The sequence below is a fragment of the Lacerta agilis genome, chromosome 10, assembly GCF_009819535.1.
Source record: "Lacerta agilis isolate rLacAgi1 chromosome 10, rLacAgi1.pri, whole genome shotgun sequence".
NCBI classification, from domain to species: Eukaryota; Metazoa; Chordata; class Lepidosauria; order Squamata; family Lacertidae; genus Lacerta; species Lacerta agilis.
In genome coordinates this window covers 12387990-12410298 of record NC_046321.1, presented here as the reverse complement: position 1 = coordinate 12410298, position 22309 = coordinate 12387990, and the positions used below count along the sequence as shown (strand labels likewise).

The 22309-nt window shown below is 46.3% G+C and overlaps 2 protein-coding genes across 2 annotated transcripts in view; both read left to right on the top strand.

Annotated features, from left to right (window-relative positions):
• Positions 1-22309, top strand: part of PDE3A (phosphodiesterase 3A) — a 260491-nt gene that overhangs the window by 38521 nt on the left and 199661 nt on the right. The gene's annotated exons all lie outside the window — the stretch shown is intronic.
• On the top strand, positions 629-1247 carry LOC117053592 (stress-associated endoplasmic reticulum protein 1-like). The gene is given in 2 exon segments (XM_033161456.1): positions 629-819; positions 822-1247. Coding segments are annotated over 2 exon segments (198 nt in total). The 5' UTR covers positions 629-731; the 3' UTR covers positions 932-1247.

The following is a 22309-nucleotide window of genomic DNA, read 5'->3' as shown; positions in this document are numbered from 1 at the left end:
CAATACAAAGTTTTTGCAGATGCCTTACATAGAGGAGGCTGTTAGCAGAAATATTGCATTAATAAAAGTCAGGCCTGCAGACACACACACACATGAACTGGCTCCCTTTGGCTTTCGAGCCCTCAACCCCCCCCCCCACCTTGCCACATTTGAATAAACAGGCTACTCCTGTTTTTTTGAGACTAGGATCTGTTCTCTGCCGTATTTTGATGTCTAGCAAAACAAAGGTCTCAGCTACTTGCGGACACTCTTACGAAGTCAGCTGACTTTTAAAAAGAACAGTGCGGTTTCTTCCTGTTCCTTGCTCACGTGCATACATTCCCATTGCCCATTGTTTCCCCTTTCTTTTCTTTTCAGTGCAAAGGCTTCATAGACTACGTTTCCACAGTAAAAATAACAAAAGCTTAATATATTTTGGCCATCTTTTGTGTGGCTGTCTGTGACACACGTTACATTTAAAGCACTCTTGCGAAATCCTGGGAACTATAATATACTCCCCCAGAACTACAATTCCCAGAACCCTTAACAAACTATAGTATCGTGTATGATGTATGTACAGCCTTAGCGATTGACCAAGGACCAGTGTTAGAAACTCAGGTATGTAGGGGGTGGGGGGTGGGAAAGGAGGCGGCACCCCGCCAAAGGCACCACGACAACAGCAGCAGCTGCTCCAGTGGTGGTGGTTGGTGTCGCCCCCCCACCTTGACCAGCCCCCCCCCCAACTCGCCGCCATGTCTGGGGTGCAACGTATGAAGGTGGCCAACGAGAGGCACAGCAAGAGCACCACTCAGAGGGGGGGGGCCTCCATCGGGCCCCGACACCCCAAGAGGAAAAGGCCCCTGTTGGCCCCTGGCTCCTGGCCCTCTTCGTGTTCGTGGTCTGCAGATCAGCCATCTTCCAGATTATCCAGAGCATCCGACTTGGAGGTTAATGGGGAGAAGACGGGATGCTATCCCCACCACCGCCACCAATCCTCCTCTCAGGGAACTGTGGGATCTTTTCTGGACCTCCCAATTTACAGCCATGACAGTCTTCCTCTGCCTGCTACCAAGAACCAGATCTCTCCCTCCCTGCCTGCTCTCGTGAGACCCCCTAACCGATTCCCTCCCCGCTCTCTGTCCCATGAGCTGTTGACCACTTTGGAGAGACGCTGGACTGAACGGGGGCGATCTGTCTTCTCTCCCCCTCGCCTCATGGAAGCGTGGGACTTTTTCCTTTGGAACTGAAACGATGCATTGCAATAAGGAGGAAGGTCTACAGCCAGTTTGCAGTGTTTGGGGTTGGGGGATAGGGTGAGGAGTTGGGGAGGATTGTTCTGGATCCCACGTTCCTCTCAACCCGTTATCAACCTGCAGTTCATTCTCCCTCACCATTCCAGTCGAACCGCTGAATAAACAAATAAAATCACCTTGTTGGAATCTTTGCCACAAAATTTTAATTAAAAAAAAGAAAGAAACTCAGGTATGAAAGTTAATTGCTAAATGGCACCCTAAACCTAGGTTATGGCCACCACAACAGAATATAGGCACCATTTCTCCCCAATGAAATTTATTGTTAATAATAATAATTTCAGTTCTATACCACTCGATATTTTTAAAGAAAAAATATCAAAGTGGTTTACAACACATTAAAACATCAACTAAAACAACCCAGAATAAAACAAATTCAAGCTTCAAGGAAATGGAAAACATTTCAGATCTCTAAATGACTTTTTGCTTTCCCCATATTTATTTACCTACTTAATTTATATTGCTGTCCATAGCAGAAGTACTCTTGGAAGCCATTGTGGTGTAGTGGTTAGAGCAGAGCTTTCCAAACTTTTCATGTTGGTGACACACTTTTTAGACACGCATCATTTTGTGACACAGTAATTCAGTTTTATTAGCAAGCTAGAGGTTAAACTAACCCCTTTCCAGCCCCAGGAGGAGCGTGGGGAGCATTTGTATGACACACCTGCACACTGCAACTGACATACTAACGGTTGGCGACACACAGTTTGGAAAGCTGTGGGTTAGAGCAGGGGTTGGCAAACTTTTTCAGCAGGGGGCCGGTCCACTGTCCCTCAGACCTTGTGGGGGGCCGGAATATATTTTGAAAAAAGAAGAAGAAGAACGAATTCCTATGCCCCACAAATAACCCAGAGATACATTTTAAATAAAAACACACATTCTACTCATGTAAAAACACGCTGATTCCCGGACCGTCCGCAGGCCGCATTTAGAAGGCGATTGGGCCGCATCCGGCCCCCTGGCTTTAGTTTGGGGACCCCTGGGTTAGAGTGTCAGGCTAGGACCTGGAAGATCAGGGTTTAGATTTCCACTCAGTCATGAAGCTCACTGGGTGACCTTGGAGTGAGCCACAGCCTCTTAACCTAACTCACAGGGGCGTTGTAGGGGTTAACTGAGGAGGGGGCTGAACCATGTAGTCCTTGGAGAAGAAGGTGGGATACTAATGCAGTAAATATGCTCTTCTGCTTACCTGCTTAAGGAAGCTGAAGGGGCCAGTCAGGTAGAGATGTCAGTCACCAATCTGGCATCCTGAGATCTCAATGTGGTCGTGATTGAACCTGCACCAGTTGCAAAATGCGCCTGGTGCCTGGGAGATTTCAAACACTGCTAGGACCACGCTCCCCTGTGGGGTTTTGAACATTGCTAGTCCCATCAGAATTCAGTTTAAATGCCTACTGGAAAAGAAGAGAAGGAGGGTTCAGTAGGGAGGGGGCTATTCTTGACCTTAATTGCAAGCTAGTTCCATAAAATTGGGTCCACAATATTGAAGGCATGGCTGTTGGTGGATCCAAGCCGTGCATCAGGGCCACGGGGGGGGGGGGCGCTAACCCTGGGCATGGATGTAAGCCAAGTTGCGAAGGGCCTTGAGGATTAATTCCAGAACCTTGAACCTGGTCTGGTACCATACGAGCAGCCGCTGCAAGCTTCTGATCACTGGAATTCTGTGCTGGTGGTAGTTGGCCCCAGTCTTTGCACCAACTGGAGCTTCCGGGTGAGACTGAAGGAGAACCCCACAGCCCAATAATCAAATCTCGAGGTTACCAATGCACAAACCACCATGGCCAGACTATCCCTGCCCTTATTTTTGAGACACTGGGGTGAAGGAGACCAATGGATTAATAATCCCACCCTGCCCCCTTACTCTGCTCTTTTCAAAAGTGATGGCTTCATACTCCCTGTTATTGGATGAGTGGAGACTTGGATAAACACTGCCGTTTTGCCTGTTTGTGAGATGACAATATTCTGGTGAAATGTTTGACAGTTTCAAGTACCTGACAACTCCTCAAGAAGTTTGACATTTATCTCAGCGGCATGCTGTGTGGAATCTGAGAAGTGATACTACACTTCAGCGGGAGTCTGTCTGTTGTTCTGGTGGCCTGAAAGCATCCAAAAATGCCATTACATTCTAGAATCCTAGCAGACTCTCATTCCTTTTTCTCCTCCTCTAGAAGCCGGCTACATGCACGACATCACCCTCTTCTTACCTAGAAGTAAAGTATATGCAAAAATATGCTCATAAACCTAGGTTAAGAAGGTCACACGTATTATTAAGGATGGATGCAGTTTCTATTGGTTTTCAGCTTTGATTGCTGTAGTATCTGTTCTGCTGTGTTTATTCTGCATGGGGATTGCTAGTGGATTATTGTCTAGTGTCTACAAATTCCAGGGTCTTGCTAAACCCCATGGCTGGTTAGTGGTCATGTGCAGCTGACCTTAAAAAAAGAAGAAATGTTTTCGATGCTTTAACTCAGCACGGTAAGACAAGGAGGTGGAATCCCCAGCTCCAATCCAACTTTGACCATTGACCCAGGCAGGTTGAGGCTGATTGGAGTCCAACTGTGTTTGAAGCTGCCAGCGTTCTCCATTCCTGTTTTGGGGGAGATCTGTGTGCAATACAGGCTCAAGTATATTCACAGATGCTATGGCATGCCAAAATCTGTTGCTTTTAAGTGGTGTTAAGCAAAGGCAGCAGAGGAGCACATTCCAGTAGTCGGGAAGAGCAGGGAGGAATTGGTCTGGAAGGCTGTCTAAGAGTCAGGAAGCACCTGGATAGCTTTGTCTTATTGGTGTAAAGAAGTTCTTCTTGGCTTCTGCAGCTCCTCCTTTGGATAGCGCTAGCAGCGTTCAAAATTCGCCAGGCACAAGGCACATTTTGCTCCTGGCTATTGGCACTTGCGACCAAGTGAGGATGCCTGGGCGCTAGGATGGTGCCTGATGTCTCCGCCATCTGGAGGTGCATGCCTGGGGATCCTTGGATCTTGCCTGTTTCCACACACTAACAACACACAGATATTTTATCTGCACAATCAGAACGAATTTCAGAAACCAAAAAGACATATTGAAAAATACGACTTTTGAGCTTTCTGTGCCCCCAAGTGGCAACTAAGCATTCCGTTTTGGCGACTGTAACCCTGGTTTAAGGGGGTTATTTGGTGCCTAGCTTATATATCTGAGTTTCTAACACCCTGACTAGGTGATGGTCTGTAGCAGGCGTGAGGAAACTCCAGCAGTCCCACAGGCTTAATTTGGCCTGGCATGGGTATCAGTATGGGGCACCAAGGCCTTGTCCCTCAAACCATGCGCTCCGTACATGATGTCAGGTGTTGGGCAAGTCGAGATGTGCCTGCCAGTGAACCATCTGGAGCCTTGATGTGTGTTCCTGATTATTCCTTGGCAAGGGAGGCGTGTCACTGCTGAAAGTGACAGTAAGTCTGCTGGGCTCGGCTGTGTTACGGACGTCCCCGTGGGGAACTCGGTGGCACAGCCCTTGCTGAAATTAGCAGTTGAAGTCAGACCTAGTCAGCTGATCAGCAGCCCTGCTTGGCTCTTTCCTTTACAGCATGGCTTGAACTCAAGCCATGCTACAAAGAAAAAGGGTCAGCTGATAAATGCTTCAACCTACCACTGCTGAAAGCCGGAGGGTCTAAGCTATAGGTTTGCTTAGCATTGTGGAGAACTTGGATTGTGGCTTATCTTCAACAAACAAGAACAACCAAGAACAGGCTTTGGTTACTTGGAAGTGAAACAAAGCGACAGCCTAGGTAGCGCTAAGCCAAACCATTGTTTTGTTCTGGGTAGCACAGCAAGGCCAGGGGAGGAGGGAAGTGTCTGAATTTTTCTCTCTAGATGAATGTTTCATCACACTTGCTCATTCGTGGTAAGCAATTGTTTGGTTTGCTGTTATGTGCGAACTTGTCCAGTTGGTTAGTATAAGCAGTGGTTTAGGAACTTAGGAAGTTCCCTTATACTGACTCACATCTTTTGTCCATCTACTTCAGTACTGTCTGCTCTGACTGGCAGCAGCTCTCCATGATTTCAGACAGGGAGTCTCTCAGAGTCCTTCCTGGAGATGCCAGGAATTGAACCTGAGACCTTTTGCTTGCAAATCACATCCTCTACCACTGAGCAACAGCCCTTCCTTTAAAAAGACCTTAAATTCCACGTGTGCTAGGAAGCAGAAAACCTTTTCTTCCTTTTTTTTGTATTAAATATGGGAATCAAAGTACCACGAATTCACCCTCATTTTAAAATTTCCAGGACATTTCCTCCCGTAACAGAATAATTTGTAATACTGTTGATATAGATGTTGTTTGTTTAGGTTTGTCAAAAAAAAAGTTGTATGTTGTATTTGTGTATTGTTTTTCTGTTTGTTTATATGGAAAATCAATAAAATCTTATAAAAAAAAGAATAATTTGTAATACTGATTTCAATATAAGCATCATTTTTAAACAAAGTCGTGTTGTGCTGAAACAGTTTCATACGATTTTCTCCCCCCCCCCTTGCTACTGACTTTTTCCCCGAGCTCCACACTCTTCTTCTGTCCAGCACACTCTTTGCTGTTTCAACCTTATGTAAAAGTTACTCTGTTTTTTGTGTCCCCGTTCCCCCCAAAGCCACTTTTACAGCCTAGGAAGACTTTATTAATGAGGATCAGTGTTTAAAAGTTTGGTAGCTGGGCTGGGGGAAAATAATATATACCTCATTTTCCCAGGCAAGTAGGCATCAAATTCCTGGGCCTGACTAGAGCTCAAAAAATATTTTGAATTCCTAGGCCCCAGCATGAAATTACTAGGTACCCATGCAAAAAGGCCCCTGGGATTTTCCCGTCGTGTTTGGCAGCGTGAGCCTTGTAATGCTCAGCCCAGTTCAAAGATGTGTGGTGTTCCGTCGCTGTTTGATTTGCTGGTATAGCAGCTCAGAGGAACGGGTTGTTGGAAGATCATTTGCATACCCTCTCTCTTTCTCTTGCAGGGTTTCTCTTGCAGCAAGTATAAATACAGGAGGCATCCCAGGCAGAGGGAAAGAACACTGTTACTTTCTCAGGGTTTCTTGGGGGTTTTATTGTTGAATAGGGCTGGACAGATCTGTCAAATTCGGTTTCTCGTTTTTCCAACCTTGGATTTGCTCCCCTGCATTTCCACATCAGCTTCTGGATTTTTATTTTCAAAAAGCTCATGAAAATTGACTTACATTTTAGCACAATTCATCCGCCCCCCACATATGCATATTTTTGCAGTTTCCCTGCAATATATTATATTCTTGTATCTTGTTTTCACCAATATATGCAAACTCTGCCCTAGTATATGTGACATTCTTTGGCTGGAGAGCAGCCTTGCAGTGGCGTAGCAAGCCTCTGCGCTGCTGGGGGCGGCGGGGGCGCAGAGGCACCCCCCTGGGGGGGAGGGGCACGACGCACGTGAATGCAGAAAGGGGAAATTTCCCCCTTTCCGCGGCTTTTTTTCGGCGGGGGTGGGTCAGTGAGGAGGGTGTGTCATGCCAGTGACAAGCGTTACACCCCCTCTCGCTGGCCCGTGCCCCCCCGCCGAAAAAAGCGGCGGAAAGGGAAAAAAGAGAAGCAGAGCAGGCGCTTAGATGCGCCTGCTCTGCTTCCTTTCACCCCCCTCCCAGCAGTTTTTTCGGCGGGAGGTGGGCCAGCGAGGAGGGGGTATCATGCCAGCATGACACCCCCTCCTCGCTGGCCCACCTCCCACCAAAAAATAGCCGCTGGAAGGGGGAAAAGGCGACATGCCCCTGTTTGGGGCCCGCCCGGCGGGGCAGGGCGGAGGTGGGCTGGCCAAAGTGTCACCCCCTCCCCTGGAACTAGGGGCAGCCCGCCCCCCCTTGCTACGCCCCTGCAGCCTTGCAAAGTTTGGAGAAGTGCGGTTTTCGAAGGACGGCTGCGTTTCGGTTCTCAAATCGTTTCGGAAAATGCAAATTACGCCCGAGTAATAATCTTTAAATGAGAACTGAGACAAATTTCTCCCCATCCCAAATTGGGACATAGGTTAGCAGCAGATAACTCCTTGTGCTCAAGGCCCTGTCTTCTGCTCTTTTGCCTGATCAACAAAATAGCACCTTACACCTCTGTGAAATTTCTCGCACATCGTTTTATTATATTTATTACAATGTATAGCTTGCCTGTTCTTGGAGGAGCTCAAGACAACCTGCGTAGCTCTCCCACAAGAACCCTGTGAGGTAGGTTAGCTGACTGAATCAAGATTGCTCAGGGATCCTCATGGCTGAGCTGGGATTTGAAACCGAGTTTCCCCAGATTTAACGCAATAATCTAATCCTTGCACACCTCAGCAGCTCTCAGCGTGGTCTTTGCAAGCCTGTCTTCCTCTAGTGTCTCAGTCAATTTAAATAAGTTGCTGTTTGAATGGCGCACTGATCCACTTGGCATGCCTTTCTGTTGGGATAGGCTTTGCATGTGCACACCTTTGTACTGAATGCCGAGTGGTTTAAATTTGCACCCATGTAAGCATTTGCTGGGTTAGGCCAGCACCCTGTTCTCCCAGTTGGACATCCAGATGCCTACAAAAAAAGCCCACTTAGAACCACAGAACTGTAGAGTTTGGAGGGGCCCTGAGGACCATCCACTCCAACCCCCTGCAATGCAGGAATATGCAGCTGTCCCATACAGGGATCGAACCTGCAACCTTGGTGTTATCAGCACCATGCTCTAACGCAACTACCGTATTGCAAAAAGGCTGTGTGATTCAAACTTAAGAAAACCCATTGACCGTTGATCAAATTATAAGCAGCCTAGAGAAATAATTGAGATGCATCTAACATCTCCACTGCTTGGATTTCAGCTGTGGCAGAATTGGGGTATATTATGATACAATGACTTCTTTCCTCATTGAACGTTTCCGAGCACAATTCAAAGTGTTGGTGTTGACCTTTAAAGCCCTAAACCTCCTCGGCCCAGTATAGCTGAAGGAGTATCTCCAACCCCATTGTTCAGCCCCGACACTGAGGTCCAGCACCGAGGGCCTTCTGGCGGTTCCCTCACTGCGAGAAGCGAAGTTACAGGGAACCAGGCAGAGGGCCTTCTCGGTGGTGGTGCCTGCCCTGTGGAACGCCCTCCCATCAGATGTCAAGGAAATAAACAATATCTGACTTTTAGAAGACATCTGAAGGCAGCCGTGCTTAGGGAAGTTTTTAATGACTGATGTTTTAATGTATTTTTAATCTTTCGTTGGAAGCCTCCCAGAGTGGCTGGGGAAACCCAGCCAGATGGGCAGGGTATAAATAATAAACAAACAAACAATTTATTTATTTATTTATTATTTGGGGGGGCACTAAAGTCATGAGCACCTACTTTTTCAGTGTGGTCTGAGCGCATTGGCCCTATGAGGTGAAGCCATGCACTGAGCTGTAAACCTACCCATTGGACCCTTGTGGAGTCTCCTTCTCCTCCAGATGTCTTCTTGCACAGGGCAGAACGCTTGGCAAGAAGACATCTGGAGGAGAAGGAGACCCCACATGGAACTGTGACCGTTGAAAGAGGGAAACCTCTGAAATAAGACGCCACAAATCACCAAGGATCAGACCAGAAAATGTGTAATGGTGAACAGCAGCTGATCTGGGTTTTCCATTTGATAGCTGTAAACGTGCCTCAGATGGTTATTAGGGAAGACTTGGCAGAAAAGAAACCGGAAGTCTATTATTCAAAAGCTCCTTTCTGCATCATTTGCATGGCCACCTCTGTGGGGATGAAGCTACAGCTGCTGTTCTCTGCTTTGTCCCTCGGCCAGGAGAAAAAATGTAATGCCTGTCCATTGAGTAAGGGGAGACAGAGCACGCTGCCTTTGAAAAGGACACTCTATCCAGCTGTTTATAGCCAGGAGGAGAGAAATAGCTGCTACACAGTGTGCAAAATGAGAGAAGCTGTTGTGGGCGCCACATCTACACCTGTAGCCAAGAACGCACTGTGCAACTTGGGGCTTTGCTGCTTTTAGTGGTATAGCTTTTTAGATTGAATTTGTAGCTGATTGTCTGCGCCTTTGGCCACACGTCACTGTTAAAGACCCTCCAAGTGTCCCTATTTTTCCCAGGTTCAATCCTGGTTTCTGATTTGATAGGACGCCCCTGTTTTCATTGGAGAAATGCTGGAGGGTATGGAGTTATGTGACCCCTGAGCCAAGGAGATAAGTAGCTACCTGGTATACAACTTTAAAAGACATCTGAGGGCAGTCCTGTATAGGGATTTTTTTTTAATGTTTAATGTTTTATTAAGTTTTTACATATATTGGAAGCCACCCAGAGTGGGGCAACCTAGTCAGATGGATGGGATTTTCATAGGAGAAATGTTGGAGGGGTATGCTCTTATTTTTGAATTACAACCCATTTTTTTTTGGGAGGCCTTGGGTTACAACCTGTTTTGGTTTACATCCGGACCTACAGAACGGATTATGGTTGTAAATCAAGGTGTTGTTGTTCAGTCGTTCAGTCGTGTCCGACTCTTCGTGACCCCATGGACCAGAGAACGCCAGGCACACCTATCCTTCACTGCCTCCTGCAGTTTGGCCAAACTCATGTTAGTAGCTTCGAGAACACTGTCCAACCATCTCATCCTCTGTCGTCCCCTTCTCCTTGTGCCCTCCATCTTTCCCAACATCAGGGTCTTTTCCAGGGAAATCAAGGTACCGCTGTACAAACAATGGACCTAATTAACATGTGCAAATTTTATGCAAATCTCTGTTCCCCTTTGTTCTCTGTTTTTTATTTTATTTGGAGACGTGTGTCGTCTTCCTTTTTGGTGACCCAAAAGCGGCCATGAGCCTCAACTTTAGGAAACTTGGACTTAAAAACTTGTCCAGCTTTCTCTGCGTTACTAAACATAGCTTGGGAAAGGAGGCGGAGGAAGCTTCCATTTGTTTGTTTGCTTATTTTTTTAGTATCCAGGGTTTTTTAAAAAATATTTTTTTGTGGATGAAATAATTGGTGTCCCGGGGAGAAGAATCCTGAGTGATGAGGCCTTCACTCTGCTTTCGTTTCTCGAATTTATTTTTTAATGGGAAGGCACGTAGTAATGCGCTGTATGCATGCAACTAGAAACCCATGTGCCGAGTTGGCTTAACTTTACAGAAGTGGTAGTTTAGGGGGGAAAAGGAAGGAGGAAGAAAAAGTTGAGAGTGGGAGGAAATAACTTACAGCATCCCACTGGCAGACGCGCAGGTACAATTTGGCAGGAAAGTTAAACTGATTTAATTAAATCCTCTTCACAGGCTTATAATAGCTCCATTCAAAAGGAGGAGGATTGCAGCTTCATTAGTTGATGCAAAGCTTTCTGGAGGCAGGTGAGGAATGACCACATTTGCGGTCTAATCACAGGGATTCCAAGAGCACATCTTTCCACAACAGGTAGTTGATGGTGTGATTTTAATTTTGTGTGTGGCTTTCTTATATATAGATATAGTTGTTGTAAACCACTTTGATTTTTAAAAACAATAATGAGTTATTTGAGGGGGACCCCCCTCCCCGGTTGATGGACATTGCCATTCAAATGTTGTTCATGTGCCACATCTTGTGATCAATTATGTGCAGTGATGCTTACCTGCCCCCCCCAAACAATATTTTATTCAAGCTGGCACCTTTGATGCTCAGAAATCTTTCCTCCAAACTGGCAAAATTACCTACCTCACCAATAAAAACACAGTAAAAAAGAGAGTAGGAAATGCCACCCAGCAAACAATCCCATCCCAAACAGTACTCAAGTACAATTCCTCTCATGTTTTGTTTTTAAAACACTACTACTACTACTACTACTGCTACTACTACTAATAATAATAGGGGCAGGGGTCTCAGCAAGCACCATGAGATGTCAAAAGGAAGTTATGGTGCCCACGGGCTTTGCATTGGGGACCCCAGTCTTATCAAGTAGACATCTAGTGTCTCGATTTAGTGCCTCGATTTAGGGTTTGATCCCATCATGTACTCCTTTTTCCAAGCAGGGGTCAGGCTGCTCAATGCCAAAGAGATCCTAGCCTCTGTGTATGTGATCAATACTGCCTTCAGCAGTGCTCAGCATTTTTTATTTCTTTTTTTTTAAAAAAAACCGCTGGTGCGTTATGACGGGTGTGAACAGCACCCATACATTTCCGTACTTAACAGTTGCCAGCTGGGACGGAATGTGCGTGCTGATAAGTGTCCCATCTGCTTCTCTCCGAGGGACTTCTCGTTTACCTTCCACCTAATTAAGATAAATAACAACTGTATGTTCTAGCTGGCGCTCATCAAGGACAAGCGTGTCCATTTCATGCTCTTTCCGTTCTCCAAATGGGGTAGGGTGGGAAGAGGAAGTGGCACATGCTGATAGCAAGAAGTTGCGTGTTCATAAGCATGATTAGAACAACTGATTGGTTCAAAATTGGGAAAGGAGTACGACAAGGCTGTATATTGTCTCCTTGCTTATTTAGCTTATATGCAGAATTCATCATGCGAAAGGCTGGACTGGATGAATCCTAAGATTGCCAGAAGAAATATCAACAACCTCAGATATGCAGATGACACAACTTTGATGGAAGAAAGTGAGGAGGAATTAAAGAACCTCTTAATGAGGTTGAAAGAGGAGAGCGCAAAATATGGTCTGAAGCTCAACATAAAAAAAAATGAAGATTATAGCCACTGGTCCCATCACCTCCTGGCAAATAGAAGGGGAAGAAATGGAGGCAGTGAGAGATTTTACTTTCTTGGGCTCCATGATCACTGCAGATGGTGACAGCAGTCATGAAATTAAAAGACGCCTGCTTCTTGGGAGAAAAGCGATGACAAACCTAGATAGCATCTTAAAAAGCAGAGACATCACCTTGCCGACAAAGGTCCATATAGTTAAAGCTATGGTTTTCCCAGTAGTGATGTATGGAAGTGAGAGCTGGACTATAAAGAAGGCTGATCGCCGAAGAATTGATGCTTTTGAATTATGGTGCTGGAGAAGACTCTTGAGAGTCCCATGGACTGCAAGAAGATCAAACCTATCCTTTCTGAAGGAAATCAGCCCTGAGTGCTCACTGGAAGGACAGATCCTGAAGCTGAGGCTCCAATACTTTGGCCACCTCACGAGAAGAGAAGACTCCCTGGAAAAGACCCTGGTGTTGGGAAAGATGGAGGGCTCAAGGAGAAGGGGATGGCAGAGGACAAGATGGTTGGACAGTGTTCTCAAAGCTACTAACATGAGTTTCATAGAATCACAGAGTTGGAAGAGACCACAAGGGCCATCCAGTCCAACCCCCTGCCAAGCAGGAAACACCAACAAAGCATTCCTGACAGATGGCTGTCAAGCCTCTGCTTAAAGACCTCCAAACTGTGGGAGGCAATAGAAGACAGGAGTGCCTGGCGTGCTCTGGTCCATGGGGTCACAAAGAGTCGGACACAAGTAAACGACAAAACAACAACAAAGCATTATTGGGGTTGAAGGCAGCCCATCCAACCAAGGAAGGTGCTCTTATGCGTGAGTGTGTATGTGAGAGAGATCCTATTGTAAACAAAAGTTGGGAACCTCTGCCTTTCTTTGCCGAACTGTGGCAAAATCCCATGGGGTTCCATGCACTTACCCCCCCCCCCCGGGTCTGTGGTCCTTTGGAGAACTGAGACACTGTAGAGACTGTCATAGCTTTAAGAATAGGGTTTCTTCACCTGTTTACACCTTCAGTCTGCATGGAGGGAGACGACATCTTACAGCATGGTCATTTCAAGAGGAGCTTGTCATGCACAGCAGTGTAGCCCTGGAGCCCAATGCATCTCTCCCAGTCCCTCCCTTTTTTCGACCCCTCCTTCTTCCCAGCAATCCTTGCTCAGGACTCTTCATATCACCTCACACCCAGTTACCCTGGCAACCTCCCAGATCCCCAGTCCCTATTCACACCACAGAGCAAGTGGGGGGGGCAGTTCTCTTGCATTGCCAATGTCTCTCAATGGCCCTGTATGGCCTTAGCTTGGCCAAGTTGTTTTTGCATAGGCTAGTTCAGGAATTCCTCTGCAGGTGGTATTTCTTCCTTCACATCCCAAATAATCAAAATCTTACCATTTATTAATTTCTAGAGTTGAGGGGGGAGTCCCCCTCCCAAATCCTTAACACCATTTAAAGGCAATAATTCCAAGCATAACTTACACGAGTTTGTAGGAACATGCTGTTAGTGGTTCCTGCCTCTCTCTCTCTCTCTCTCCGTGTGTGTCTGCATCTGTAATTGTATTTATTTATGTGATGTTTCTATAAACAATGAGCTGGTAGGATTTCTTGGAGGAAGGCCCTGGAAAATTTGTCAAGGGACTGCCTTGAAAGCAGATGCAGTCCATACAGTGGTAATAAGGAGCTAATTCCTGGAGCTGGCATATCTATGCAATGCGTGATGCCTATTTGGATAAATATTACTTTCAATATTATACATATAGCATGAATGAAGGAATGTTTTCTTTTTGTAAATATCCCCCACTCTGCCATATAGCTCACTGACAATTATCTCTTCAGACTTTGGTGAGTCTACCCCTTTCTTTACATCCAGATGCCAAGGGTCTAACCTGGGGATGTCTTCACAGGAAGTGTGTTTTTTCCCCTGCCCCCCCCCCAAGGTCTCTGTGGCCTTTCAGTTGTCAAAACTAAGAGGGGAAATGTGTTTGGAAAGTGTCTACTGCTACTTAGGTGGGTGGTTGTTAAGGTGGCGGGCGAATTAGTCAATTTCAGTCCCTCTCATTTTGTCGTTTTCCCAGCCTTGCGTTCAGTTCTCCATGATTTCACGTCGGTTTGCGAATTTGTGAAAGCAAATCCCTCCTGAAAATTCACCGGTACTTTAGTAGTGCAAATTTTGCCTAATCTTTGCATGCCGTTGTGCCCAATATGCGCAATGCATTTTTGCAAAGGAATTTCCCCTAATGCAATGCAATTTTGTAAGCCATTTTCACAAATATATGCATTTTCATGCAGACTTTACCCCAGTATGCACATTTTTTAAACGCACATTACTTCGCTTGAGAACTGCACTGCAAGATTTGAAGAAGTGCAAATTTCCAAAGATAGCTATGTCTCTGTTCTCATATTGTTCCAGAAAGTGTGAATTAGGTGTTGTTGTTGTTGTTGTTCAGTCATTCAGTTGTGTCTGCCTCTTCGTGACCCCATGGACCAGAGCACGCCAGGCACGCCTATCCTTCACTGCCTCCCGCAGTTTGGCCAAACTCATGCTAGTCGCTTTGAGAAGACTGTCCAACCATCTCGTCCTCTGTCGTCCCCTTCTCCTTGTGCCCTCCATCTTTCCCAACATCCATCTTTTCTAGGGAGTCTTCTCTTTTCATGAGGTGGCCAAAGTACTGGAGCCTCAACTTCAGGATCTGTCCTGAATAAATATAGCTTTAACTATATGGACCTTTGTTGGCAAGGTGATGTCTCTGCTTTTTAAGATTCGCCTTTTAAGCAAGAACTGAGTTAGATTCTCCCCTCGGCCTTATGCTCCCCTTGGCCTTATACTCCCTTCTCAGGCTTCCAGGAAAAGCAGTTGCTGACCAGGTGCCTGGGAGCTCCCAAAATCCTTTCACTCTTTAATGTAGGATGTGTGATGCAGAGGAAAACGCCATTGCTTTAAGTGTGTTTCATGCTGCAAGCTGGCGCTATGCAATGGAGCTGGATCACACGATGCCATCAGGTCTTCCTCATTCGATGTGTTGCTGGAGACAACAGTGAGCGAAGCCTTGTCCATTTAACAGTCTGCCCAAAGGCTAACTTGCCACTCTGTGTGTTGTCGTGGCCTTGATTGTCGCCTATTGCTCTATCTGTGTGTGTGTGTCGAATCGCAGGGCTTAGTGGAAAATTGGGCTACGTGACTTAGCTTGAGCAGTCCTGTGACTGCGTTGTAGCAAGCACTCCACTCTGCAGCAGCATGTTCTGCCCTGTCCGTTTTCCTTAGGTTCGCTTGACTAAACATGGATTTTTCTTTTCCCCATCCCCACAACGGTTGCTGCTTTAAGTTGCTGCATTTCTCCCTTTGCTTTTGGCAGGACCTTATCTGTTAAGGCGCAATGCCGTCTCCCTACTGATGCTCGTCCACTGTCACCTCAATGGACTTCCCACCGGCTAATAAAAAGCCTTCTTTTCTTCTCTCCTTGCCCCCAGCATTTTCAGTGACTCTTCACTGCACTCACAAGATTACACGTAAACTTTGAACTTTTTTATTTTTTGTAATTTTTTAAAAAATAAGTTTCATGAACTTAATCTGATGGCCTTGTTTAAAAGTTGTTTTGCTGCTCATTTGCAGCCTTGTGCACCGTCATGCAAGATGTTGAAATTAACAACCCCTACCCTGTAAATCACTTGCAAATGAATGAATGAATGAATGAATGTCAGGATCCTCAAGGGGTTGCTCACAAGTAAAGACTAAGTCCGTCTTGTCTTTAAACCATTTTATCATGCAAGGCTATTTACAGTGCAGAGCTACTGAGAAACATGACTACCTAGTCGCTAGACGAATTCGGAAGTGCCGTTCTACGGCTGTGACCCCAGCATAAGAATTCTGGCATCCTGAAGTGCCACCTTCCCGGTCTTTTGACCCCTCTGCGCAGTTCGGGCGACGGAAGTGGCAGGTCCCCCTCAGAGCGGGTCTGCCAGGCAGTGCTGGGTCCTTGAGCAACATCCCGGAGCCCTCGCTCCACCTGGCTGCCTGAGGATAACTCCTCCTCCCCAGGGGAGGTGCTGGGGAAGACCCGCTGGAAGACGTATCACTGGCTAGGAGTGACTGGGGCTGCCTGTACCCACCCAGACTCTGTATGGCAGGGGAGTGCAGCTCCCTGACAATCAATCAATCAATCAATCAATATATCAATCAATAAATTTTAATCAGAAATGGATAGAGTTGGGCATGCAAATGTGTGTCACTGCATACGTGAGGGGGTGTGGGCTGTGGGACAATTATACCAGTTACAGCAAGAAGAACAGTGGCTATATTTTAAGGAGTGTCTAAAATAGTATGTGCTATAAAGGGGGGGGGGAGGATGAAGAGGACTTATGAGATTAGGAAGGTAAGACAAGTTCCGGGGCTTACGTTAGTCATAGCCATCGCAACGTGGTTCAGGTTCATTTAATCTTCATTATGATTAGGTCTGCACCCAGCCCTATATACAGTATACACATCTGCATGTATGCAACTTATTTTAGTCCTCTACCTGTTTAAAAAGAAGATGGAGTGACTTGCAAAATAATAACATAATTTAAAATGCCTAAGAATGACTTAGCAGCATAATTTGTACAGTGGTATCTCTGGTTACAGACGCTTCAGGTTACAGACGCTTCAGGTTACAGAGGCTTCAGGCTACAGACTCCGCTAACCCAGAAATAGTACCTCGGGTTAAGAACTTTGCTTCAGGATGAGAACAGAAATCGCATGGCGGCAGCAGGAGGCCCCATTAGCTAAAGTGGTACCTCAGGTTAAGAACAGTTTCAGGTTAAGAACGGACCTCCAGAACGAATTAAGTTCTTAACCCGAGGTGTAGTTTGGAAAAATGGTTGTAAACAAAATTGTCTTCACCTATCAGTCAAGGACAGGCCAGGAAGTGGCTCAATGTTAATATGCATGTTGGTATGACTCGCAATGGGAAATGTGGCAAATTTAGGTTTTTGTTTTTTAAGCGGGGGGGTGGGGGTGTGCGATCTATTTCTGCATAACTTTGTAAGGCATTCTTGTCCTTCCAGGGCAAAGGGGAATTGTGTGTTTTCAGGTTTTGGCTCCAACAGATCTGTTGATTTCTCATCCAGCTTTTCTGCTGGAAGGTTTGGGGGCTCTCCTTGGAAGGGGGAGCCATGGTGCAAAGGGTTTTGTTTGGAGCCAGAGATGCCAAGGATCTCAAGTGACTTGGGTAAGAGCGTCACAGACTGAGGAGACTTGGATTTGGAACAGATGATGGGAGGCCGAATTGGCGCCTGGTGGAGCGAAGGCAGAAAAAGAAGCCCATCTCTTGTTTGTGTGTATTCTATCTGTCTTACAACACTGCTAGCGTTTCCTTTGTCTTGAGCTGCGCAGCCTCCATGAACATCAGTGTTGACATTGCCCTTTTTGCATGTCCAAAGCATTTTGCATTAATTATCTGAGTCACCTGTACGGCGACATACAGAGGTGTTCATTTGCACCCTCGTATTGCAGGACCTTGCCGACAAAGGTCCGTATACTTAAAGCTATGGTTTTCCCAGTAGTGATGTATGGAAGTGAGAGCTGGACCATAAAGAAGACTGATTGCCGAAGAATTGATGCTTTTGAATTATGGTGCTGGAGGAGACTCTTGAGAGTCCCATGGACTGCAAGAAGATCAAACCTACCCAAGCTGAAGGAAATCAGCCCTGAGTGCTCACTGGAAGGATGGATTCTGAAGCTGAGGCTCCAATACTTTGGCCACCTCATGAGAAGAGAAGACTTCCTGGAAAAGACCCTGATGTTGGGAAAGATTGAGGGCACAAGGAGAAGGGGACGACAGAGGACGAGATGGTTGGACAGTGTTCTCGAAGCTACTAACATGAGTTTGACCAAACTGTGGGAGGCAGTGGAAGACAGGAGTGCCTGGCGTGCCCTGGTCCATGGGGTTACAAAGAGTCGGACACGACTAAATGACTAAACAACAACGACAATTGCAGGTGTGTGTGTGGGTGTATGGGGTGGGGGGTGGAAATGGCAGCTCGCCTATGGCAGCCTGACAAGTTCATAGGTGAGATCTGAACCATGGCTTCCCCATATCACAGTAGCTCATGCACAGAGCCATCTGCTGTCCAAGCCGGGACAAACATGTCCCATGGGCGAAGGGCTGTAACTCAATGGTCTGTGCGTCTGCTTTGCATTCGGAGGATCCCCCAGCTGGTAGAGACCTGCCTCTCAAACCCTTGAAAACCACTGCAAGTCAGTGTCTATGATCCTAATTAGATGGACCAATGGGCTGGCTTTGAATAAGATAGCTTCCTGTGTCCCTCCCAGCCAGTTATCTTCTCCCATCTATGCGTTACATGCAAAGCATCGCGTAAGGGCTGGGGTATGCATCCTTGCACCCTGCTCAATCCGCCGACTTCTCGACACCCGCCACAGCGACGTCTGCATTCCATTTCATGCGGCAATTGTCATGATGCCCTTTTCCGTTTCCCCCCTTTTAATTAACGGATCAGTCTCCGTTTCTCTAATTGGATTTTAATTGAAAAATTAATTTTTCCTGCAAACTGTGTGTTTGCGCATGGCTTTGGACAATAATCAGAGGCGTGCATGCGGTGCCTGCCACCGGCTGCGACGCTGCTGCTTAACAGTCATAGCTTGGGAATGCTGTGCTGGTAAAACTGGAGCCTGCTTTAACCCCCCCTCCCCCAATAACACACACACTCATAATTACATTGCACTCCTACCTCTGCTACCTTAATGAAATCGTAAACAGTTTCCAGCCGAACATAGTAAATGCCCCAACTCCTTTTGTTACAGCCCGGAAGAATATACCATTTAACTTTGGCTCGGCCATACCACTGGAGGAGAATAGGAGTGTGTTTTTGTGTGCTTCAGTGCCCTGTGGTGCTGTTGGTGTGTTTATTTCATAATTCGGTCCTGAGGCCCGTTGATGTACTGCATCATTGAATCATTGCTGTGCTCCAAAGGAGGCTCTTACAGCCTGATAAAACCCTGCCCTGTATTTCACATTGAGCTGAGCATTTTTTTCTTAAAAAAAAAAAAAAACCAATCACCTTTGAAAGGCTTTAATGGAATTAGCTTCTTTAAAAAATACAAAGGTTGTGCGTATGTGCGAGAGAGAATCAGTGGAGTGTTTTGCTGCTACATTATTAATATTGAAATTTAGCAGTCTTCAAAGCACTGCGCAAGTTTAGCCTCAACAATCCTTGCAGCGCACCTGCTAGGTAGGCCTTTGTGGTTTTCCTTCCTACATGCAACTCCTCTAATTGCACACACATGCGGTGCTGGGATCCTGGAAGTTTTGACCAGAAATACCAATACTGCCCTCCCAGCCCAGCTGCACTCCTGTGCTCTCACCCGAACACTTTGTTCTCTGCAGCGGTGTAGATCGGGGCTCCTTTGCATCCCAGGTGGCAATGGGGCGAATATTTCAGCTGCCCGAGATTTGCTACGTATCTGTCTTCCTGTCTTAATTCAACTCCGGCGAAGGGAGGGGAAGGCGGGGGGGGGGAGCGGCTACATGTTTGTACGCAGGAAACATTAAATGATTACAGTTGATGTCAATTTCCTCCGAATAGCGAGGTGCCTTGGGATTGCAGGTTAATCAGAGGGCACACTGATTAGCAAATCTTGTTAAACCTCGTTGCCATTCTCTGGATTGGAAGAATTAAAAACGATAATAATAGTAGTAACCACGACACACCACTTTATGCCAATAAGTGGCACTTAGCCATGTGCCCAAAGACTTTGGCCATCAATCTCGTTTGCTTGGCAACAGATGGCCAGGATCAGAGGGTTGCAGCAAGAGACAGAGCAGAGGGCATTACGCCTCGGCGGTTTTAACACCCATGCATTTGCAGACGGTGACAGGCATAGGATGTGTTAAAGGAACGGAGAGAGAGGACAGTAATGAGAGAAGCCTCTGGCCTACTCATCCAAGGAGCAGGGATGGGAGCAGTAGGAGGCCTAGAATTTCAGGAACAGGATAATGCGCTGAAGCGTAATACCTCTTTGGCTTGGCACCCCTTGCAGAAGGCAGCAGCAGAGCTCTGACTAATGATGTCTGGCGTGGCGGCCGCCTGGCCCTCGTCCCTGCCCGCCTTCAGGGCAGGCCTTACTGCTGTGAGCTCTCCTCCCCCACCTTCCCTGATGTCAAACTTTCGCAAGAGAAACACAGGCTCGTGCATCGCTGGAGCGACAAATCTCTCCTCCCTCTTGCCCCCCTGGAAGGGTGCTGTGGGGGGATGCTCAGCAAGGTTCTGCTCTGGCACGGGCCTCACCCTGGATATTAAAAGTACTGTAATGCCCCTTTAATAATAATCACTGCTTCCCCCAAAGAATTGTGGAAAGTGTCGTTTGCAAAGGGCACTGAGAGTTGTTAAGAAACCCTGTTCCCTGCATGGAGCTACAGTGCTCAGAGTTTCCTGAGAAGAGGAATTGATTGTGAAAGCACTCTGCCTAAAGATTCCCAGGCGTAACGCTCTGCAAGGCCTTTATCTTTCAGATGTCCTATAGGGCAATGATGGAAGGCTCCTTTATCCTAGGTAGGGATGGATAAAGTTGCCACTTTTGGTTTGGGTCAGTTTCTCCTTTTTCCACTCTTAAGTTCAGTCCTTCACATTTCCTTTTTTTTTTTTATAAGAATTTATTGGTTTTACAACAAACAACATACAAATATAACACCCACATTAACCCTCCCCCAACTAGAAATAAACAGATACACAAATACCAATAATTCTTCTTCTTATGCTGTAAAAAAAAAATTCTTGGTCGAATCTTGGTACAGACTTCCCCTGCCTTTTCACCTTCGGTTCCAATCCCAAATATTACTTTAATAACATCTTATACCATCTTGATCTTAAAAAATCCAAATATCTAAAAATTAAAATCAAAAGCTTCTTTTTAACAAATCTTGTTTCATAATAAACAATATTTTCCCATTCTTAACTTAACATAGATCAGATCATGTTATAACTTAATATTAATTCCACACAAGATTCTGGTTCTTATCCCCTTATTTTCAAAATAAATCATAACAAATATCTTCATTCACTATAACTGCTGTTAGTAACAAAAATTTAGAGTACCTCTTTTCTTTCTCTAAAAACTTAAAGTCTTGACACACCGGTTTCAGGTTACCATAATACATTCTTTTCCTTTATACCTTAATATCATTCACCCTATCCCCCTTCTGTCCATTTTCTTTGGTCGTCTTGCTCCAGAGCTGCTCCTCGAAGTATCCTTTTTCTTTACATAACCACAGATCCAGACTAAGTCCAAAGTAGTTCTTGCATAGAACATCGGGGTGCACGCCTTTTCCCCGAGCCTCTCCGGTTCATCATCACATTCTTCTTTTATTTGTAAATATAAACATAGAGTTCTCACCTTCGCTCCCAAGCTCTCACCTCGGGAGTTAGTTATAACAATTTTCTCCGTCCTGGGTCTGCCACCCCCAAGGGACGATCCATTACTCCGGAGTAGCCATACCTTTTCATCCTGTTGTTCAATCAGCCCCTTCAGTTCTGTGCCAAGGCTCTCCTCCAATGCAGCCATTTCCTGTACCGTCTCCTCTGTGGGATATAACTTTTTTGACATATGACAGTTCAATATCTCCATTTTTCGGTTGAGCAGTTCCAGTCTCAATAAAATAGTCCTTTCTTCATGGGTCATTTCACAGTTCGTAACCAAGTCAAAAACAAAGCCGAGCATGGCAGAAGTGGGCATAGGTGTCAAATTGCAGTTTCGGTTCTCAGACTTCTCCATCTTGCCAGTAACTTTCCATTCAATCAAAGTCTTTCACGGCCATTTTCCCCGAATCCAGGGCGCAAGAACCAAAAATTTTAAAAAGAGATACTGTCCACCAGTTTAATCCCCAAAGGGGAAAACCATAAGTCTCACTTATCCAATTTTAAATACTTTGTTGCCATCGCTGTAACAGCAGTCTCTTAAGCTGGTTATTTTCTATCTCCCGAAGGGAAAGAGGCAGGCTCCCTTTCCAAATGTCCCCCAGGTCGTCAACACAGCACAAAAACAGATCCAATCCAATACTCACGACACCGGGATTCTTAAACTCCAACTTTGACAGGTAGAACGTTAACGCTCATCGCGGGGGCAACCGCCGCTTCGCGTCCCGGTTGGGGCTTGTCCCCTGAAGCCCGGCTCCGTTTTCCCTTCACCCCCACTCCCCCTTTACAGGGGGAGCGAGGGAAGGGTTCGGAGCCATAGTGGGCATAGCCGGGGAGCCCAGGGTGCGGGAAGAGCTTAGCGGTAGCGGGGCTCCAACCCCCGGGACGGGCTGGGTCACCTCGCAGCCGAGGCAACCCACGACCGCTCCGCCATTGCGTCGCCGCCGGAAGTCAGTCCTTCACATTTCCATGTCAGTT